Source organism: Electrophorus electricus, chromosome 10 (genome assembly GCF_041902795.1).
Source record: "Electrophorus electricus isolate QZ-2024a chromosome 10, ASM4190279v1, whole genome shotgun sequence".
In the NCBI taxonomy this organism is placed as follows: Eukaryota; Metazoa; Chordata; class Actinopteri; order Gymnotiformes; family Gymnotidae; genus Electrophorus; species Electrophorus electricus.
The window spans coordinates 15,251,652-15,273,276 of NC_137506.1; the positions used below are offsets into that span (position 1 = coordinate 15,251,652).

Consider the following 21,625-nt stretch of genomic DNA (forward strand, 5'->3'; position numbering starts at 1 on the left):
AATGTGCCATCTTTGTGTGGGTTTAATTACATACGCCACTGCAGAAGTAGATAATTATACAGGGGCAGCTTGTATGAAATAAAAAGCACATTTTCAGAATGCTACCCATTTGTAGAGAGTGTGCATCATAATCAGTCAGAATCTATCTACATCTGACACATTTCTGCAGCACTGACTGTATATTCCCCAAGAATAAATTATACTTTCAGCTTTGAAAGAGTTGATTGCCCTCCCACAGACACCTGGCCAGTAACAAAGAGGATCGCATGGGGTAAAGCAAACACACCAGTCAATTGCATTTACATGGTAATTCGTCCTGTAGTTGCTTCTTAGAGAGATTGGTGAATGTCACTTTCCTCTGTGAGGCTTGAGGAACTCATGAATATGCATAAAGGCAAGTGGGAGGGACCCTGCTGAGAATGTACAGGATTTCAGTATATTCATATATTTCATATTCATCACTGTCCCTGTGTGGTCTAAAGAGAGAGCTCACTAGAATAGGAAGTAAGAGGGTTACATGTGCTTTAATGTTGGGTGTGGGCTGACTAAGACGCTACTATATCATATGATGTCAATACATTTACCAAACAAACAAAACACCCTAGACAATAGACTCTCGTTCCTCTGACCTCTCTCCCTTTGTCTACCTTCCTTTCACAATTGCTTTTCTGTCTAATTCACTGCCAGATTTTCTGTCACTCTCCACCTTTCCACTCCGCTCTTCCAGCAGCGTGGGAGATTAGGAGCTGAGGTCACCGCACCTCTGACTGGCTGATCATCAGATTAATTACCTGCCAGTGACACAGTGTAGATTAATGTCTCCTCATCCTCTGGTGACCTCCACACACTGGGCTCAGCTGGATAGAGGAGCTTTGATCCCTCCTCCCAGGGCTTGCCTAGAGGATGCAGGATAGCAAATGATTGCAAAAAAGACTTGTTAGGAGAGAGAGGCTTCAGCGATAAACTAATCTGAGCAGTACTAGCATGCATGAGTCTTCAGTAGGTTTCCCTCAGTCACTGTAAATCAGTGCTCACCTAATGTGTGAGCTGTGACCATTGATTGTTTACAAAGTAGCATTCCTCATGACTACATGATCCATCCCCTTCCCCACAGCACTGCCCGTAGAGCAGGGTAAAATGACAAACTGTGTGAGAGCTTCATCAGCCAAACCAATGCTGACTCAGCATCTCAAACATACTTAGAAATTTATTGAACAATAACAATCTCGATTTAGCAAACCCCGCAGTGGATATGTAGAAAAATGTGCATTAATTTTAGAGGTGCATGTTAATTTGAATTAGTAAAAATGAATACTTCACCCCCTGCTAACCATCAATTAAAGCAATTGGGGTGAGATAGCAGGATGTAAATGAAACATAAACATCACTACTTTGGGAAGAAGGTCCACTGTACAGGTCACAGGTCATTTCCACTTCAAATATCAAACCTCAGTGACACAATAAGCTTTCAAATTTTAATGACCAACGGTCAAAGCAATCATGGCATGGTTCCTTGGCATGAGCTCTGATCTATTAGTGCCAATCCTTTGCGAGGTTTTTGGTGGCAGGCTGTGACCTCATTCTGTGGCTTGGAAGTTAACTGGCTCCTCTTTTTTTGCTCAGCAGATATTTGATCTTAATGTAAGAATGAGCTGAACTGATTTCACCCCGACAGCACCGCTCACCCTTCTTCACACACTGCCACTGTCTCCTGTTGAACTACAGCTCTTGCCAACACTCCCTCTCTGAGTCACTCCCATGTCTCCTGGTTCATTCTAACTTTGCATCACTTTCACTCGTGGAAGCTCCAGTGATCAAGTTTACCACACAAAAATAAACAACAAATGATTCATTGTCATATTCGTATTGTTGTGTTTGTAACGGCATTTGTCTTTACTTTCCTAACCGTGCCAAGTTTTTAAAAACGTCCGTGGGTCTTATGCGAAAGGATGGTCGAAGCGAAATGGTTGTTAAATAACTGAGCATTTTGAGCAGAACCTTAAGCATTAGCCTGAGAGATGTGTCACCACACCCCTCCTTCAGCTCCTATTTCCTGTCTACTGTGGGAACCAGTGGTGCATGCCAAGTTTGCCTGGGCCTGCAGTGCACGCCTGTAGAGCTAGGGAGGTGAAAATAGCCTAGAGAACAGGTGGTGCTCTCACTCGGGGGTTCAGATAACAGGCGGCACCTCTGCCAACCAACACCACTGACCACTGGGCTTATCAATGACTGAATATCAGAAGTCGTTTATAGCAAACATTATTTTTAACTCTGGACAGGAAGAACCACAAGGTCTGAGACCTTCTTTCTGAACTCCTTCTATTTGTTTCTTTTAAGTCTTCTCAACTTTAGAAGGAAAGGACAATGCAGAGCAAGATGAAGATTAAATGACAACTATGGGTCATGTACTAAGATTTTACTCTTAAAACATTGTATACATAGGTATTCCACAAGGGAACTGACAAATTATACTATAAATAGAAATAGTTCTAAAATTATGCCAAGGATAAGACCCTAGCTTCACACCACCTTAGGACTGCATATAATATGTCGTAGACGTGAAACAGAACTGAGTGCTGATGAATCAGAGCAGCTCTGTTTTGTCCTTTTGCTGATTTCTCGTCAGGCATCATCTCCTCCTGTTTGCCAAGCCTTCCGCACAATGTTTTTATTAAAAGGCATCAGGAAGTCCTTGAAGTCCACCTCATAGGAAAGGTTTTTCCTCCTCTCCATCCTCCTCTCCATGTGCTGAGCAGAGGAAGCCAGCTGCCTCCCCCACACCTACAACACACCGGAAACATTAAGATACCAAAAACACACCACGGCACGCAGGCCTGGATCTCACAAGGATCTCCAGCATTTGAGTCCTGGAAGTGACTTACAGTTTTTGGTGCAAAGCTAATGTTGAGCTTGTCAGCGACTCGTGCAATGGTGACGTGCGGGTTCATGGTGATGATGTTCTCTTTCAGGTTCACTCTCTTCTCAGCAGTTGCTGGCAGAACGGTACTCACCTTTGGCAAACAGAGACATTACATCAATCCCTCTTTCAATTCCATGCCCTATGAGAGGGAGAAAGAGGCAAAAATCTTCCTGTAGCTTTCACCTTCCATGTGACAGGAAAGGCTGCTTTGGATTTGGAAGATGGTTTCTCCTCCTTTCCTTTCTTAGTGTCCTTGGTAAGCTTCGGAAGGCAGTCCAACTTGGTTCTCACCAAGTCAATGATTCTTTCATCACCATACACCCTTGCGATGTCTAAGCAGTTTTGGTCTGAAAAGAACAAATTCTATAGTTGTAAAAAAGCATGCATATGTGACTACTACACCCGACCTAGCTGGTTTGGGATCAGTGTGCAGGGGCAACTACATTAGCACCACGGGTGCCCATGTGTGCAAGGCTGGTAGTGCACCCCTGGGCATCACCCTTCTTGTTCTGAGCCTGGACTTTGGCGCCAGCTCCGATGAGGTAGTCCACACAGCTGAGTCTGCAGCTCTCAATGGCCCTCATGAGCGGGGTGGCCCCGTTCAGAGCGACGGCATCCACCATAGCGCCGCTCTGCACCAGAAGCTCGATGATATCCATCTGGCCTGCATGGCAAGCGTGATGAAGAGGGGTCCAGTTAAACTGATCACATGCGTTCACGTCAGCCCTGGGGTGGAGGTGGGGCAGGAAGCACTGTTATCACTACCAACACACAGCAGATGACACGTCATCTACATATTCAAACACAAATGATATTCTTATATAATATAAAATTAATACATTTTGTAAGCCATTAAAATATCAAATTAAAGATGGTTTTTGTAACTTTTTGACACAGACACTCTCAGGCCAACAAGCTCTCATGATGTTTGGATTAAACCACGTTGAGGCCTTTCTAAATTGCATACAAGAACACACGGTGAGACTCGTGGTACATGTAAGTCTCCTCACCCCAGCGTAATAAGAAACTGGGCCATCTGGTAGCTACCGCTGCTGCAGGCTGCCATCAGGGGCGTCTTGTAGAATCGGTCCTTGACATCCATGGGCACGTTCTGGCTGAAGGCTAGGCACAGGGACTCGAAGTCTCCCATCTTCACGCAGTAGTTGATGTTCGTGTAGATCTTCTCTGGCTCCTCCATGTACCAGGCTGAGTCGTCTTCCACAGGGTGGATCGGGGGCCGGTCCCGGTTGAAACGCCTGGTGTCCGTGTACTGCTGGTACCTTTCGATCATGAAGCGCGGAGGCCCACCATCCTCACGACGAGCCATCAGCTCGGGAGGCATAGTGCAAATGGGCAGGGGTGGGGCAGTCTTACCCTTCTTCTTTCCTTTTCCACCTTTTCCAGCTTTCTTCTTTTTAGGGGCATAGGAGGACTGGACAAATGCTTTCTGTAAGTACTTCAGACCCTTGAAGAAGTCACTGATATTAATAATCCCCTCCTGTTTTTTGTCATGGGCCATGATAATTTTTTGCAGATTCTCCTGGTCTATGGGTGCATGATGCTCTTGCAGCACAGACCTGAATGTCTCTGTGGAGATGATGTCTAGATGATCACCTGCTTCCTCAAAGGCCTTGCGCAGGACACTCTCATGCTCGCAGGCCCAGTCATGCAGAACAAGGGCCCACAGTTCATTGGGGTTGAGGCTCCCGGGTTTGGAGAACTTTGTGTGAAGGTGCTCCGCCTTCTTCAGCTCCTTCAGTGCTGCTCTGTGGCCATTGTCCTTGGCTAACTGACGCGGAACCAGACCGTCAAGGTTTTTCAATTTGGGGTTGCAGCCTGGTTTGAAAGATACATGGTGAATTTTCACACATTCGGGCTTCCAGTTCTAGACTGCAAAATATTTGGTTCCGAGTACTTTTAAGTTAAAACAAAACTAACAGAATCCAAAAAAAATTAATAAAAGACTATAATTATGTATGTTAAACACTTTCATAAGTAGATGCATATGAACGCAAATATATATATATAAAAAATGTGACTACATACATTATAACATAACGTGAAGGCAGTAATCCTGGAACTGGACAGCATTACATATTCTCTTGTACATTTAATTCCTACATCAAGACAAACAGTGTGGCTAGCTATCATCGAGCTTATGAGTGAATCATGCAGGATGAGGTTTGTCTCATGTTACTTCCATTAGTTTCTAGATTTCTTAGTGCCTTTGACACTCGATAGTAGAGCTCACTGACACTGAAGACCTTTGACACCAAACATTACTTTTGGCACTAAACTCCCAGATTGTCCCATCACACCTCTTTGTGCCAGGAATCTACAGCAGTCCGTGTAGCCACCAGCTGCAGCCAAATGCAGAGGAGTATTACCACCCTTGGCTATGACCCCAAGGTCAGCCGAATAGCCAGACAGCACCTGTATCACCTGAGCCCAGAGTAGAACAGCCTTCACCATCAGGAGCCACATGGTTTACACATTTTACATAACACAGGTGTTCTTTCTGTGTTCTAAAGTACCACTAACCTGTTCTATACTGCCTTTCATCAAAAACAAATTTACAAGCAAATATCATAAGCATCATTAATAGGGTTCTAATCTTATATGAGAATGAGCATCATGCCTCAAAGAAGCCTCCTTTGGCCGCTTCGTGGGCAGCGTGTTGTCTCTTTTTGTCTAGGGCATTTGGGTTCCCACCTCTCTGCAGGATGGCCCTCACCAGTGCCGTAGCGCCTGCTCTCGCCGCCTCCATCAGAGCCGTCCGGCCGGTAGCCTGGAAGCAAACCTCACAACCTCACTAGTTATGTCTGGAGTCTGGCTAGCCTCCTTTTCTTTGGTACAGCTCAGTCTGTTGTAACCAGTACCTCCTTCTAACCGCTTTCTAACTTCTTGGCCAAGTTCTTGTTTTTGTTGGGTTTTTTTTGGGTGCGGCTAAGAACACGAGGGCACCAGACGGTGAACAGTGCAGCAGGCAAATATACAAATGGTCATGCTCATTCTGTACCACTTATCCACTGCATTACTGGAGATCATTTTATTTTAAATTTTAGATTGAAAAATCTCATTTTTAGAGCTGAAGAAGCATCGGAGATGAAAATAAAGAATAAAGAACCTGTTGTTGTCTTGCATATCCTGATATGCTTGGACGGATCTCTAGAGCTGATTCTAGATCTGCAGTTTGGTAAGTTTTATGCCAAAAACACCATCCTGTGAAAAGCACCATTAAAACTGTATTAAATGTTAAAACAAACCTGATCCATGGCATTGGGGTCAGCTCCTCTCTCCAAAATACTCATGCAAATGTTTTCACAATCTGTGGCACGCTCACATGCCATCAGGAACACTGGTTTCCCAGCATTAGAGACGTTGTTAACGTTTGCCTTGCTATTGAGCACCACCTGCAGGCAGCGCATGTGCCTTTTTGAAGGGGATATGCAATAGAAAAGGGCTCCTGCATGTAAAGACGCATAAGACAGACAAGAGAGGGTCAGATCATAACAACCAGCTAATAAATGGGAGGACAACATTAAGATATGTTATTGTGCTAAATGACATACAGATGTCTTTCTAAACACAGGACTTTACGACACTCCAGGTATAAAAAATAACACAGATTTAGATCAATTATAGTGAGGCTGTTTGTGCCAGTTTGATATTTTCTCTTGCTCATCCGCAAATTGTTTATTCTTGCAAATTTAAAATAAACAAACAAGCACATCAATAAATAGCCTTCATGGCCTTTTGTCTAGTGTGGCACGACTGTTTTCCATGTAAATTATATCAATCACTTGTACAAAAACTTAAAATATACAAATTGTGTACAAATGGAGAAAACAGCGCTCATGTACTTTGATATATTTTTGCCTGCTAAGACACGTTACTATAAAATGGAGAATCAAAAGTTTAAGTTGCATGACAAAAAACGCTTTAATCACATACACATCAGCTGCAGAGATCCACTTATTCTCCCATATAATTATCTGACAAAAGTCACATCATTAAACATGGCACAGAAAAACAAAAAGATCACCTTTTCCCTCATTGTCTACCACATTCATGTTAGCATGGTTTTTGGCTAAAAGGTCAACCATACTGTCATAACCCAGCTCTGTTGCCAGGATGACAGGGGTGCGGCCTCTTTTGTCCTGTACGTTGGGGTATGCCCCAAGAGACAGAAGGAACTGAGCTATGTTCAGGTCGTTGGCCACTGAAGCCAGATGCAAAGCGCCCGTTCCCTCAGCAGGTTCCGTGAGGTTGATCAGGTTGGGCACACCCAGCTGTACCATCTTCTCGACCTGCGAGTGGCTGCCCTCTCGCACGAACTGCAGGAGTTTGTAGATCTGCAGCGCCTCCAGACGGCCCTCCGCCACCGAGCTCCTAATTACAGCGCCACCTGTTGGGCACATCTATATATGGGAAAGAAAAAGAGCCCGATTGCCTGATTGCAGGTCTGCATCTCTCGAGTGTTGTAATATTCATAGAACTGCTCAGAACACAACAAATCTTTGATAATATGAAACAAGGTAATGCAGAATAAAAGTCTGGAGAACATCAGCAGCTGGCATGCGTAGAATGTGCCTATTCTATCTAGTAACTATTTTAGGTTAAACATAAATTCTGAAAATAAAATGTCTGTCTTTCACATCTGTAAAATATTTTCATGTAATCTGGAAATATTTTAGTTTCTCTCTATCACAACGGTAAAAATGCTAATACAAAAGAAAGCAATATAAAATAACCGCACACTCACCCTTTGATGTTACTGCGCCTGGGCCGAAAAAACATTCAACTATATAATTTAATGAACAGTTTGATTTGAGAGATATTATTATGAGGAGGCCACTGGCAGAGAAGCCGAACTGCTACGCGTTGGCATTTCCTTACTAAAAATCCAGTAAACAAAGCACTGTCGTGTTTCTCATATCTCCCTAGCAACAGGTGCTAGAAAAACGAGTCTGCTGTTGTCCCCATTGCTATGATTAGCGTACTAAAATTGTTCTTTTCTTGTTGTTGTGATAATTCAGTTGACTAATCACAACTTTTATATCATACTATCTGAACACATTATATGACTGCCATTTCGATCTTCTGTATAATTTACTTGTGAAAGAACCTGTCACCCAATGCTGTTCAACTGTTACACTGTTCACGGAAATTCGCAGTTCCGCGCCAGCGTCAACGCACGTGCGAATAATTCCCTGGGCGCGCGTGCTGATCTTTTCGTAAAAAATCGGCAATTCTCGTAAGACGAAGTGGCCATGTCGACGGCTTCCGCTTGTCCCTGCGTTTAGACCAATCAGAGCGTGGCATGCCTCACCTTTCGTCCCCAGTCCATGTTCCACTAGTTATCACAATATAGAAAATATGGCGAAGGGAAAGATACTTTGCGTTGGGTTAGTTTGCCTGGACATCATCAACGTTGTGGATAAATACCCGGAAGAGGACACCGACAACAGGTTGGAGTGGGGAAGCAGATTTGGGACATTGCTAGATGTTGTCTTTAGCTCGTGCAAGCGAGAGCCACTGCCATAGTGCAGAAAATAGTCAGAATCATAAAGGGCGTGAGGCACAGTTCACTCCAGCCATGTGTATTGTATTGAACTCTGACAGTGCGGTTATACCGGGTGACTGTAGTAGCGTAACATTTTCGCGCACAGGTGTTTGTCTCAGCGTTGGCAACGAGGTGGGAATGCCTCCAACTCGTGCACGGTGCTGTCACTGCTCGGGGCCCCCTGTGCCTTCATGGGATCTCTCGCTCCCGGACCCGTAGCTGAGTAAGTATTATTTACGCCACCAGTTGTTAATACACTTTATTTCCTGGTTTCATTTCGGAACTAACGCATTATAAAGACAGGTAGCATTTGGACATTCGTATTTCCAGTGTTAGCTTAAGTACTGCAGTTTATTTTATGAAGCTGTTATTAATTAGAGTGTATTTCTCCCTTTTTGCACTGTATTTCACTTTCCTTGATTTCTGCATCTTGTGAGAACTCTTTGGCAAATGTTGCCACATTTTTCATACTGAATCTTAAGTCCAGACTAGTTAAACTGGTCAAGTGGTTAGTATTATACCACTTAAGTGGTTTTGTGTGCGTGCTCTTTCTTGTACTGATTTGTTCCTTTAGCTTCATCTTGAATGACTTTAAAATGTACAAGATTGACATCTCTCTTCTTCTGGAGCACACTGGGTGCTCCTTTCCAGCATCTGTAGTTATCAGCAATGAGACCACGGGCAGTCGCACCATCCTGCACATGAACAGGTTTGTGTGTGTGTGCACAAGAGAGAGTGATGGTGTAAATTTACTTTATTTAAATTTTTTTTTTGCATTTGAGTTTTTGAGTATTTAGTTGTGTGTGCACGTGTGCTTTTGCTGTTGAAGCCGAATTCCTCGGACAACCAACAAATCTCTGTTCACACTGGGCCTCTCTGTTTCAGCACTAGGTGGCGATGTGACCACTGGGGAGGGGGGGTGTTTGTGCTTGAATAGGTGCATGTTTGGTCTGCATTCACAGGTCAAGCTTAGCAGCCTGCTGGCCTCCTCTGTCTTTCTGCTCATGCCATCGGCAGGGCATGCCTGAGATCCCAGCACAGCCGTCAGGCTAAAAAAAATTGGATCATGTCCTTCTGTTTTTGCTGCATTAGTTTCATCGTGGGGGACTTTGTCCGGCGTGGGGTGGACATTTCAGGCATGGCCTGGCAGGAACGGGGCGAGACGCCATGCGCCTGCTGTGTGGTGTGCCCCACCACGGGCACACGCACTGTCGTTCTCTCAGACACGTAAGGCTGCGAGGTTGGGTCTCAACTACCATCTGACCATCAAAACCTTCAGTGCTTCAGTATTCGCTGACTAGTTGACTGCACTGCCTAGAAACTAATCTGATGCAGTAGTGTAATGCATGCCTAGTCAGAACAGAGTGTATGTTGCTTCAAATCACTCTGAACAAGAATGAACACGAATGCTCTCTTTGGGTCAGATGATGACATTATCTGAATGCTGTTCAATCTCACAGCTGCTTTTTGTGTGTGGTTGTTATCATAATTTTATATTACTGCAGTGGCACCATATTAATTCAACCTAATTCATTTTTACAGTAAATGGCAAAATTTAACGATGGCTTGTTGACCCGCTGTCACCCTGCATGCAGTAATGCTGATCACTGACACCACTGTAGTTGAATTCTCCATCATTTCAGTTGATAAATAAAATTAAATTAAATGATCAGTATGTAAATATCAAATATAAAGCATATACTATATAGGCAAAAAAAAATCAAATATAACTTTTGATTACCAAGATGGTAGAGGTAAAGTTAGTAAAACTCTTGTAACTTGTGTATTGTACTAGTACCTAGATTTTGTAGATTTGTGTAGATGTTGGAGAGGTTTAATCAAAAGATTCTTTTGCTCAGTCAGTAGAATTTTGTTTGAGATCGTTCACCTTATTGATGATTAACTGTCCTTTCATAAATTTGCACTGAACCAGTTTTACTGCAGCTGTTTCTACTACACACCAGACTGTGGCCGACAGCCAGAATTAGACAATAAACATGAACAAGTTGTTCTTCTTGCTACAATAAAGTCATATAATATTGATGTTCATTTGCCAGTTTAGATATTACAGCTCGTACTCCATAAATTGTTACAGATGATCAGCAGGAGCAGTCTTGCTGGATGCGTGACTGTTGTGAAGATATCTGTGATAGTCTGAACCCTTTTGTTATTCAGAAACCTGCCTGATGTATCTGCAGAGGACTTCTCGAAGCTGGACTTGAGCCAGTACAAGTGGATTCACTGGGAGGTGGGATCAAACCAGAGGTCTTTTACTGTGCTTTTTTTGAGTTTGACTGAATTTCACTATCTTACTGAGGGCTGTACTGATTTAGAACCAAACTGCTCCAGCAGTATTCTGTCCCAGTCAGGCAGCCGTAGCTCACTTCTGTGTGATTAATAGGGTCGCAATGCTGAGGAGCAGATAAAGATGATTGAGAAGGTGAGAGAGTACAACAGCAAGCAGCAGAGGGAGGAGAACAGAATCACCATCTCCGTGGAGATCGAGAAGACACGAGAGCCTCTCTATCAACTTTTCCCCTGTGGTGATCTGGTACGACTTTCAAAACGTTGTTTAAAGAGAATTTTCACCTTCAAATATTTTTTTTACATTCAAACCAGAAGTCTATTAATGACAGATATGAAGGGTTTTAAACTGCAGTAAACTATCAGAGCAAAAAAAATATAGAAAGCTTTTGATGTAAACAGCAAGTATAATAATTACATTTTTTATCCTTTTGAAATGAAAGTTTAGTGTACTAGACCCAAATAATGTATATATTTGTAAATGTGTACCATTTCAAAACCTTTTTTGCTTTTTTGTAAGTATACAAATAAAGACCTCTGCATGCTTATAGCCGTTCCTGGTTAGAACATGCATCTTTATAATTTACTTGATACTGTGATATACTTGTTTTTCTTTGGTCTTGCAGGTGTTTATCAGTAAGGACGTGGCCATACACTTCGGCTTCCATTCTGCTGCCAGTGCTCTGAGAGGTCTTTACAGCCGGTTGAGGAAGGGGTACGTGACCAACACTGACAAGGAAAAGCAACAAAAGCAGTTCTGAACCAACTATAATGTACCACAACAATGAAATTACACAGAGGAGAAATGTGTTCGCGTTCCTGATGAAGTAGCCAATAGATGGCACTAGAGGTCTGTAGATTTCAGAGACGCCAGTGCTGACACAGTTGTACTCTTTCCTCCGGTGTATCCTCCTCATTGTTGTGCAGAGCCAAGTGAGTTTCATATTGATCTCTTTTAGGGCTGTCCTCATCTGTGCGTGGGCAGAAAAGGGGGCAGATGCACTTTGTCCTGATGGGGTGCTTGTCCACTCTGATGCCTTCCCACCTGAGAGACTAGTGGACACTCTTGGGGCCGGGGACACGTTTAATGCATCCGTCATCTACACTTTGTCAAGGGGTAACTTTGTTTTTTGTACATGCCAAGAGTCCAGTCACAAATCGGAATACCACCACCATACCTATGACATGGGGGAAGCACGTAAACTCGCAGTAAGCTGCTAGGAAAGCCAGCGCTCATACAGGCTTGGCTGTAGTACCTTTTCTGTTCTACCTGACTTTAATGAACAATCAGAAATGTTTCACTATAAAGGCAGGCCACTGACTTAGCAGCACAGTTATATTGTGTGCCATATGAAGTGTCTGCTCTGTTCTACTCTCTGTTCTGCAGGGGGGAGTCTACAGGAAGCTCTCACATTTGGTTGCCAGATTGCAGGCAAAAAGTGTGGTATCCATGGATACGATGGAATTCTGCAGTGAATATAGTGCAGATGAGTGGAACTAAGATTTGGAGCAGATGCTTAACTTGGGAAGACCTGCTTATAGGATGGAAACATGGCAGTTTAGCGTGGCCATGTCTCCGTGGTAATAATTTCCCCACTAAACTGCTGAACTGAACAATATCTGAATAACAATGAAGAAACCCTCTCTGTATCTTGGTATGAAAGGTATGGTCAGCAGACCAGCTGTTATGGATGATCAGTAGGATTTTGCTCTTTACTAACTCTTGAGTCTGCCTTTTTTGATTCAGAATGTGTGCTTGAAATGATAGTTAACACTATTCCATTCAGAGGTGTAGAAGTAAAGAATATAATTTTAAGAAGACAAAAGATGAAATAAACCAAAATAATTGATTATCTAAGTTATAATTTAACCTCTCTATCCTACTTCAGTATGTAGGTGTTACTGGACAGTTACACTTACATTTTGACTGAGCTGTCTGTCTGTCCTACAGATATGTTTAGGCTACACTAATTGATAAAAATTGGTGATGTATTTTGATAATTAAAATGAACAAGGTAGGCAAAAACTCAGTGATGTCAGCATTTAGCAGTAATGTTCTACCCTTGGTGTGGAGTTGCTTGTCATTGCAGTGAGTGAAAAGATAAAAGGTAAACAGGATGTGTGACATGATTCCACACTGAGTTACACAGCTGGATAGTAACACACAGCAGTCTGTATCTGCTGACCTTTAGTATCTTTGAATAATTTTGCATTTACAGTAATACAGATGCTATTTGTTAGAGTTGCTTTAGGGAATGGCTCCCCAGATGTAATTCTCAAATTCTGTCTTTATCAAAAACAGAAACCAGGGCCTTAATACAGTATTCATTCATTCGAAATCTTCTTAACTGCTTAATCCAATTCTGGGTTGCTGAGTGCCCCCCCTGGACAGGAGTAATGCGTTGCAGCGATTGCAATGGAATCCCGACATACACACACCCACTCACACCCGGCCACTTTGGACATACCAGTGAACTAACATGTCTTTGGAGGGGGAGGAGGAAACCCGCACAGGGAGAACGTGCATGCTCCACACACACAGCGGCAGGGCCAGGAGTCAAGCCTAGGTTGCTGGAGCCACGAGGCAGCAGTGCTAATCTCTGCCTTCGCTTAACACAGTGTGTACACCAATAACATTCCCTTCTCTAGGGAATTCAGATACCTACCATATCAGGTACTAGAAATAGCAGTGGCTGCTTAAAAATGCCAACTTTTGCTGTAAGCACATTTTCAGATGTAAAATCATTTGTTTTTTTTCTGTCTAACAGGTGTATCATTTTTTTTTATTTTTCATTGTAAAATTTTGATGGAAAGTGCAAAGGACACCATGGCAGTACAGACACTGCGTGCTCCTCGGCTGAACATTGAGTCACACCCTTGCCAAAGGTTGAAAAAATAGAAGAATCTTTGTGCATCGTAAATTTAATCCCAGTGTGTCTAATGATAGTCCTCCAGAAATGTTTCTCTTTCCATGATTGCATGGACCAAATGTGTCTTTCTACATGCAACTATAAAAGAAATCTCAACAAAAAAAACAGGAGTCATTTGCATTTCAAACATGTTCTCAATCACATTTCACTTTTACAATTGTTGCTAGAACTCATATGGAGTTTACCCATAAATCACATGCTGTGCAAATTTACTGAGCAAAGCTGCATTTCCACTGACGGAGAACTCCTCTTGATACAATTCAAAGGTGGAGTCGCAAAATATACGATTAACCCACACTGTGAAAAAAAACTGCCATTTCCCGCTACATTAATATTGATTTGGCAACAACTGAACCATACAGAACCAAGGTTGGGAGAGACAGAGATGTGTAAAATTAAATATCTTTATTTAAAACATGTGTTGCCAACATACACATTCAAGGTCACAGGTTAAACTGTGAGTAGGAAGTTCACATGAGCCAAGATGGTGTGGTTTCATTTATTCACGTGTAGGGCATTGTTTCATTTACAAATGAAAAGTCCTTGCAGTATGAAATGGAAAAAAAAACAGCTCATAATGAAAATTTGTGTGATAGCAGCCTCCACATATAACTTGGCACTAACCTTAGTTTCATACAGAAATAATCTGCTTGTTTTTCAAACTAAGATTATCATCTGCTTCAGAAAACTAAGACATTGTAATCTCGAAGTGTATCATTTAAAGTTTTCAGTTTCAAAAGAAAAGGCTTGCCATGAAATACACCGTTCTTTGGCACTTCTACTGTTGCACAGACAGAGCTGGGCGTAAGAGAGCACCCTTTATTTTTAATGCTGCTACTATTTATAGGCACTTTAAAGTTGATCCACAGTGAAGAAAATTATAATCTTTGATAATCATCTCTGACTTTTCTGTGTCATCTTTGGCTCATGAGTCAAACCTTTAGGCTATGTTTCCATGCTAAGCTCACAGGAAAACTCTGTTCTCAACTTTCTGCCATGACTGTTCTATATAGACTCTTGTAAACACATTACTGATGGCAATTGGTTCTTTTAAAGCAAACACAAAGTAGTGTTTATGATAAGATCACTTCATATTGTTTCTGGCAGCATTTTCAGTGAGTGGTGCCTGACTAGAAAAGATGTCGATTCCAGGATATTTCCTCCTGCTGTGAGATGGACACACCCCACCTGGAGCTTCACCTCTTCACACTGTTCTTCACACTGAACTTTTCCTTTACAGTCTGAGTGATGAGCTGCGTTTGTGCTTCTCATGATGACTAATGGCTTGGTTTACTGCCCAGAGAAAGACATACATTCCCATGGCTCCCCAGAGCACCAAGTCACTGAACTGTACTACAGACACTCACCCTGTACTACAGACACTCGCACAGTACTACAGCCATTTGCATTGTATTACAGGTTTAAAGTTATGTTCCTAGTCTAACATTAAAAGGTATGAAAGGTGCACATGATTAATAACATTCACAACACAATATGAATTTCTCTTATTATCAAAAGAAACCCTCTTATTTCTGGACAAGCTCACATGCTCACTCACACACACACACACACACACACACACACACACACACATCCCTAAACCTTGACTGTGAGTCTAACACTGGCAGGTGAGTACTTTGCAGTGGTGCACTTGGGAAGTCAAACAGACCTCATGGTCAGCTTTGGTGCATCACAAATCAATCATTCAAAACCCATGCCTGTGATTCATATAAAATAAAGGCATATCAATAATAACATTGTCATCAATAACCAATAAAAACTTGCAGTAGTATCTGTTACAACACTTGTCCAAAAGGGCTAAGATAACATATCAGGAGCAAGTTCCTCCATTTAAAATCATATTTTGTCTCCAAGGAGTTCACAAGTTTAACAACATCAGTGGGTTTGATATTGACACCAGGGAAAAATCATCTCCACCTGGTAGTCATCACTCAGCGGGCCATTTTCTGTCACCGTCATTTCGCTGGTTGTCATTTGCCTGGGGACTCGCGTGGGTCACCCTGCTCCGTCTGGCCAGGACCTCCCGGCCTCCTACACGTCCTCGTAGAGGAGTGCCCCGCTGAAGATGGTGAGAGGCTCCACCGAGTGTGCCAGTTTGCCCATGACCAGGTCAATGCAGACAGTGTCCTGCATCTGCAGCGGCAGGATGATGTTGAAGACGGCCAGAGACCCTGGTGTGGGTTTGGCTTCTGCCATCGGTGTGTTCTCTAGGCCTTCAGGCTGGTAGCCAGCCGAGTCAACGCGCGCTACGCCGTAGTTCGACTTGGACAGCACAGCCTCGATCTTCTCGTTCTTGTAGCCTGTGAGAATGGCGCTGAAGAAGTAGTGGCCATCCACTGGTGCTGTAAAGATCCCTGTGGGCCAGAAAGATGGGTGGGTAAGTTTACCATGTTTGGTCCTTTAATTATTCATCAGGTTTGGATGTTTTTTTTAAAGCCTATACCTTATTAAAATTGTTGTTGCCTATTTACAATTATGCAGGAAGTCTACTGGGGTTAAGGTAATAAAAAGCCTACCAGCCTCATTTATAATTTCACAGGGAGTCCTCATTGAGGTTGCGGTAATAAAAAACCCGCCAGCTTAATTTATAATTATGCAGAAAGTCCTCACTGAGGTTGCAGTAATAAGAAGCCTGCCAGTGTTTCATTAGGCTTGTGAATTTATGTCACCCAGTTGATATACTTATTTAAATTTGACCAATCAACAAATAAGGTCATAAAGGTCACAAGTAAAAATCTGAAAATTATATGAATCATGCTTTCCAAATTATCAAACTTTTACAGTTATATGGTTATTATATGGTCAATAATCAGAATAGAATGATCAACAGACAACCTGGAAACACATTGCAAAAAAGATAAAAGATTGCTTTAAAAGATTTAAAAAAACTAAAACATATACATATATAAAGTATATGGTTGTGCTAAAATTTGATTTTCCATAAGTTCTGGGTAAGTATAAGCTAGAGTAAGTATGTCAAAAAAGTCTGGCTTTTAAAAATAGTAAATTTTTGACCAACTCTGGTGCAAGAATTCTTCAGCTGTTGTTTATTTTCTGTTGCTCTATTGACATGGTTGTTCTGACTGCAATTTTTCTAATGCACAAAATTGCATTATTTCAGTTGGATATCTTTTGTAAGTCAAGAACAGAATAGCAATGTCTTTTCAATGAATTTAATTAATGTGCATTAAACTTTACCTGTTCGTGGATCATAAAATTCTCCTTTGTTAGCAAAGATCTTGTCAAAGATTATAGTTCCAGCAGTAAACATGGGATTAGTGAGAGCGGCAGAGAAGGAGATATGAGGTAGGAGGGCGTCTGCACCTGGATTACCTATTCACACACATGCACACACACACAAATATATTATATTATTCATTCACATACACAATAATTATATTATTTGATAGATAGATGTAACTCATTGTAAATACCCAGCTGTTAACATGACACTGATCATGAACCAATTAACCAACCACACAGTAACAGATCCCCCTCTCCAACACACACACACACCTCACTGACATCTAATGACCCTTGCCAGCTCCAGTTTGATTGGCAACATTAAAATAGTTGTAGGGCTCTAACCAAAGTTAAGCTGTCAGAAGAATTTTGAGAAAATAAAGTTCATACCCTTTTCACCCTTGAGACCTGAAACAAGAAAGTTCAAAATGTGAGGAGTTAGTTTTATGTGTTAAGCAAATAGATAGTCACAGAACAGCTTTACAAAATGTGCCATACGAACCATAAAATGTAATTTGTGAAAATAATGTGAGGACAAATTCTCTTTATTCACAGCGAGAGGAAGATCTTTATAATGATACTTTAGTTCAGCGGTCACTAACACACTCTGCACTGAAGATTTTACTACTAACCCAAATCTACCACACCTCATTCAGATAAGCAGAGACTTCTGAAAACAGAAGTTAGATGAATCATATGTGGTGTATTGTGGTTGGAATCAAACTTTGCAGGGTACTAGATCTCCAGGAGCAGAGGAGGTCAGTATGCTTCAGTAATTAGTGTTATATATAATGAACCATTACTCATGTAGCAAAGTTAGCTGTGTCTTATATGGGTAATGCAAAAGAGGTTTGTTACCTGGGGGTCCTCTTGGGCCATCCACACCTGGTCTACCTTGTGCGCCTTCCTTTCCTTGTGGTCCAGGAGGTCCTGGTGGCCCAGGTAGACCTGCAATCAGACATCAGGCTCTTAACAACATAAAATAACTTTATGAGTACCTTGGTGGAATATTGATGGTTAGCTCATCTGACCACTGAACTATATCTGCTTTTTGGTTTTGTTTTTATATTCATTTCACAAGTTTTTTTAATCTAAGATGCATGTAATATTTTTGATGCCATGATATGGTTTTACCTGCATTCAAATGTAAATGTCACACATTTTTAAAGACAAACCTGTTAGGTCTTGCTCAGTTATGCTCTGGAACTGCTTAAGAACATGTAGCAGTGATGAGTTGATCTGCTTGACCTTGCCATGGATACTGTCCAGTTGTGTGTTCTGGATGGTATCAATGAGCCCGCCTTGTGAGGTCACTGTGGCGTTGAGCCCATTGACACAGTTCCACAGGCTGGACACATGCTTGTTAAGGCCTTCTTTGATCTTCTGTAAGTTCTCAGATACAGAGTCCAGCCGGCCACACACTGCCTCAAGTTTAGATAGCCTCCTGTCCAGGCCTTCGCCGGTCCTCTTACAGTCACCCGTCTCTACCACAAAGCTTCCGAAGCGCCTCACATCCTGATCTATGTTGTCAAAGCGTATCTTGCTGTCCTCTATATGCTCTGTCACCTCCTGCTGGATCTTGTCAATCTCTGAGATGATCTTGTCCTTGGTGTTGCCCAGGTCAGTAATGACGCTATCGTGTTTGTGGACGCTGTGCTCCAGCCCTTTCAGCGTGTCGTTGATGGAGCTGAAAGTTAAGATGACCTCTGACAGCTCTCCCTGGATTGATCTGAGGTTGCCGTTGTTGCTGCCGATGACGCTGTGGCCATCTAGAGGTTTCTGGGGGTCATCCAGGGCACTTGTTCCAGTTCCTGTTGGAGTCTCCATACTGATCTTACATTGCCCGTTGCATTTGTGCACTTCCTGTTTAAGTTTAGTCATTTCCTCCTGCAGGTGAGAGCACACATCTGAGCATGCTGTTTGCTCATAATCCACTTTGCCCTTTATGGAATTAATATCAGTTTGACACTTGTCCATAGCTTGGTTTGTAATGTTCTTTAGCTCCCTCAGATCATCCTGAACTGTTCTGCAAAGATCACAGTTCCCAATCTCTGTAACGATTCTGTTGAAGTGCTCCCCGGTCAGTGCTAAAATCTGGTTGATGTCATGGCTGAGGTCATTCACCTTAGTCAAGAGGGAGTCCCCAGACACAGAGAGGTCTTTGAGTCGTGTGTCAAACCTCTTGATCTCATCCTCATTGGCAAAAACTCTCCATTCCAGAGATTTCACTGTGTCATTAGAGCTGATGTCACTTCCCCCTGAGGGTCTTCTTGAGCCAGGGGCAGAAGCACCTCCAGAGTTGCCCTCAGGGCCAGAGCACAAAGAGCACCCAGTTATCCCCCTCTCTATGTGGGACGTGACATTCTCCAGCTGGTGCAGCCGCTTGTCGAGATCAAACGCATTCTCTTTTACAAGACCTATGTCTAAATCTACTAGTGAAATTTTGTAATCTTGCTGTTCAAGATGGCTTTTGATATTGTTGTGTAGGTCTCTCAGCCCTTTTTGGAACAAATCTTCCAAATCATTTTCTGAGATGTTAAGTTTCCTCTCCAGGTCTCGCAGATAACTGTTAAATGTGTCCTCTGTTATTTTTGGTGCTACTCCACCTCCTAGTCCTGTGTCATCTGTTATTCTTGGTCCTCCTCCTTCTCCACCTATTCCTCCACCTCCACCTCCTCCACCCCCTACTCCTCCAACACTCCCGCTGCCATCATCTTCTCTGAGCTCTTTGTCCAGTCGATTCTGCAGGCTATTGCAAGTCTCTGACATCGAGCCAATCTTCTCATCCATGTCATTGAGTCTTGCTCTGAAGTCTATGACCACATCACAGCAGCCTTGAGCGCGACTCAAACCATCCAGGGCCTGAGGGTGCCACTGTTCAATGGCATTAATCTGCTTTTCCAGAGCCTGCATCTTCTCTCTGTCTAACTGCTGCTGCCTCCTCAGGTCGTCCACCCCTGCCTGGCAGGCCGAGCAGGACAGCGCGACCCTGTGCTCCAGCTCACGCAGAATCTCCTCCTTCATAGTGTTGAACCTGTCATCGTGGCCACTACCACCCCCCGTCAGATCAGTCCCCCCTCCTCTGCCATTCACCAGGTGGTTGTTGATACTGACTAAAGTTTTGTCATGAGCTTGAGTTCTGTTATCCAGCTGGTCTAGTTTGGTCTGGATGCTGTGAATGGTCTTTTTCATCTCAGGCTGGGCAGCGTCAGCAGGGGGCTTCCGCAGTTCTTCCTCCATCCTCTCCGTCACGCTGTGTAACGTCGACTGCAGTTCGTTAATGGTTTTTGTCAAACTCTGGATTTTGTCCTCTAGGTGCTTCATCTTGTCACTGTCACCTCTCCCTAAGCACACAAGTGTCACATTGTTTACACAATTTACAATTTGAATTGAATAGCCTTATTACATATTACAGTCAAATGATTCAGTTGCTTCAGTTTAGGGTTACTGAAGATGGTCACTAACCAGGTCCTCCACTCTGCCCATGTCCTGTAGCTGTGCCTGCATGTCCAGGGTTTGAAGGTTTTGGCCAGGGTCTGGCTGTGGAGATCTGAGTGACAGATCCCCCGTCAACTCCATCATTACAGTCGTCTCCACTATAACCGTGGCAACACTTCCATTCCATTTCTGTGACCATTTTGTAGGCCACTTTATATCTTGGCCTCATGTAGGTATGATACCTTTAACATAAAAAGCACAGTATTAAACAAAAGCAATAAAATTAAACATCTAATGAAGAACATTACCTCTTTTATGAAAAAATTATCACCATATACTTCTCATTTTTTTCAGAAAGATAAAACATCTAGACCTTAAAACTTTTAAATAACCCTTGAGGATTTCACTAGTGGTGTTAGTAGCGTCACACTATTCATATTTTTTTATTAGGTTTTATCGTAATCTCTAAACATTTTCAGCAAGTAACAGTCCTACTGTAGTCAAACCAACTCTGCTAACGCTTTTAACATCCGCTCTCTGTTGAAACAGATTATAACTGCCAAAATATGTTCCCAAAGTGTTGTTTTACACCCCTGCTCCTCCAAGCCTGGATTTCATACAGGGAATGTTATTTTCTCCCAAAAGCTAAGAGGAAAATAAATATTTCACAATTAATTCCCTGTGTGTGAACAGGCATACACTCTGGTCTTTATTCCTTTTTATGTCTGTGTTTTTTATATTTGTGTAGGACAAGCATCTGCTACTCAGCTGTTCAAGGTGATGCACTGCTCACGCTGATTGCAGGAGAGTGAACACACTGTGCAGCCATGCTGAGAGTTACCCGATGGGTGTAATGATAAAATGACGCATCAGTAACTGAGAATTACTGTGAGCGTTTCAGTATGATCACATGCCAGTCTCTAGGCTGCTTTCTTCTACATCTCATTTTGTAGAAACATTTACACCCACCAGCCATTTATAAAAAAAACAAAACAAAAACCCTCTCTTAGATACATACTGTAAGTGTATATTTAGATTCTCAGACCTACACTGTTGCCATGCACAGTGTTGCTAGACAGTGCTAGCTGTCCTTTAGCTTGTTAACGATGATCACAGCACTGCTGGGGATGAGATGTGAGTGTCAGGGGGTGTGATGGGAGTACTGGGTAATGATGGCATTTCCGAGGCTGTGCTGGAGCGATG

General features: G+C 42.6%; 3 protein-coding genes across 9 annotated transcripts in view; 1 reads left to right on the top strand and 2 right to left on the bottom strand.

Annotated features, from left to right (window-relative positions):
- Positions 1 to 1,461: 1,461 nt before the first annotated feature.
- ankef1b (ankyrin repeat and EF-hand domain containing 1b) lies at positions 1,462 to 8,078 on the bottom strand. The gene is made up of 10 exons (XM_026999902.3): positions 7,686 to 8,078; positions 6,966 to 7,341; positions 6,187 to 6,386; positions 5,559 to 5,708; positions 5,239 to 5,362; positions 3,931 to 4,756; positions 3,420 to 3,646; positions 3,104 to 3,267; positions 2,883 to 3,011; positions 1,462 to 2,781 (listed from the first exon to the last, which is right to left on the bottom strand). The coding sequence occupies exons 2-10, from the start codon at positions 7,339 to 7,341 to the stop codon at positions 2,623 to 2,625; spliced, it is 2,355 nt and encodes a 784-aa protein (XP_026855703.2). The 5' UTR covers positions 7,686 to 8,078; the 3' UTR covers positions 1,462 to 2,622.
- A 149-nt stretch (positions 8,079 to 8,227) lies between these two features.
- On the top strand, positions 8,228 to 13,692 carry khk (ketohexokinase). Of its 7 annotated transcripts, XM_026999845.3 has the most exons (9): positions 8,228 to 8,391; positions 8,593 to 8,709; positions 9,061 to 9,195; positions 9,579 to 9,713; positions 10,662 to 10,734; positions 10,888 to 11,037; positions 11,417 to 11,505; positions 11,750 to 11,907; positions 12,178 to 13,692. In XM_026999845.3, exons 1-9 carry the CDS (start codon positions 8,300 to 8,302, stop codon positions 12,264 to 12,266), a joined length of 1,038 nt encoding a protein of 345 aa, XP_026855646.2. In that variant the 5' UTR covers positions 8,228 to 8,299; the 3' UTR covers positions 12,267 to 13,692. The 7 variants fall into 7 exon arrangements, with proteins under 7 accessions (XP_026855646.2, XP_026855645.2, XP_026855649.1 ...); XM_026999844.3 differs by having other exon boundaries at positions 11,750 to 13,692; XM_026999848.3 differs by lacking the exon at positions 9,579 to 9,713.
- A 414-nt stretch (positions 13,693 to 14,106) lies between these two features.
- emilin1b (elastin microfibril interfacer 1b) overlaps positions 14,107 to 21,625 on the bottom strand; it is a 24,960-nt gene continuing 17,441 nt past the window's right edge. The window contains exons 3-8 of the mRNA XM_026999843.3: positions 20,450 to 20,664; positions 18,160 to 20,328; positions 17,843 to 17,932; positions 17,375 to 17,392; positions 16,940 to 17,074; positions 14,107 to 16,095 (exon numbers count right to left, since the gene is read on the bottom strand). Coding sequence (XP_026855644.2) covers positions 15,773 to 16,095; positions 16,940 to 17,074; positions 17,375 to 17,392; positions 17,843 to 17,932; positions 18,160 to 20,328; positions 20,450 to 20,664 — 2,950 coding nt within the window. The 3' untranslated portion in view covers positions 14,107 to 15,772. The remainder of the gene's footprint in view (positions 16,096 to 16,939; positions 17,075 to 17,374; positions 17,393 to 17,842; positions 17,933 to 18,159; positions 20,329 to 20,449; positions 20,665 to 21,625) is intronic.

Excerpts from the sequence above, each read along its gene's own strand:
- ankef1b (XM_026999902.3), bottom strand. The coding sequence starts at position 7,341 with ATGTGCCCAACAGGTGGCGCTGTAATTAGGAGCTCGGTGGCGGAGGGC. Across the intron at positions 6,387-6,965 it reads GGTAGACAATGAGGGAAAAG|GAGCCCTTTTCTATTGCATA; the intron begins GTGATCTTTTTG and ends CTTTACATGCAG. Across the intron at positions 3,268-3,419 it reads CCAGGCTCAGAACAAGAAGG|ACCAAAACTGCTTAGACATC; the intron begins GTGATGCCCAGG and ends TGTTCTTTTCAG.
- khk (XM_026999844.3), top strand. The coding sequence starts at position 8,300 with ATGGCGAAGGGAAAGATACTTTGCGTTGGGTTAGTTTGCCTGGACATC. Across the intron at positions 10,735-10,887 it reads ACAAGTGGATTCACTGGGAG|GGTCGCAATGCTGAGGAGCA; the intron begins GTGGGATCAAAC and ends TGTGATTAATAG. Across the intron at positions 11,038-11,416 it reads TTTTCCCCTGTGGTGATCTG|GTGTTTATCAGTAAGGACGT; the intron begins GTACGACTTTCA and ends TTGGTCTTGCAG.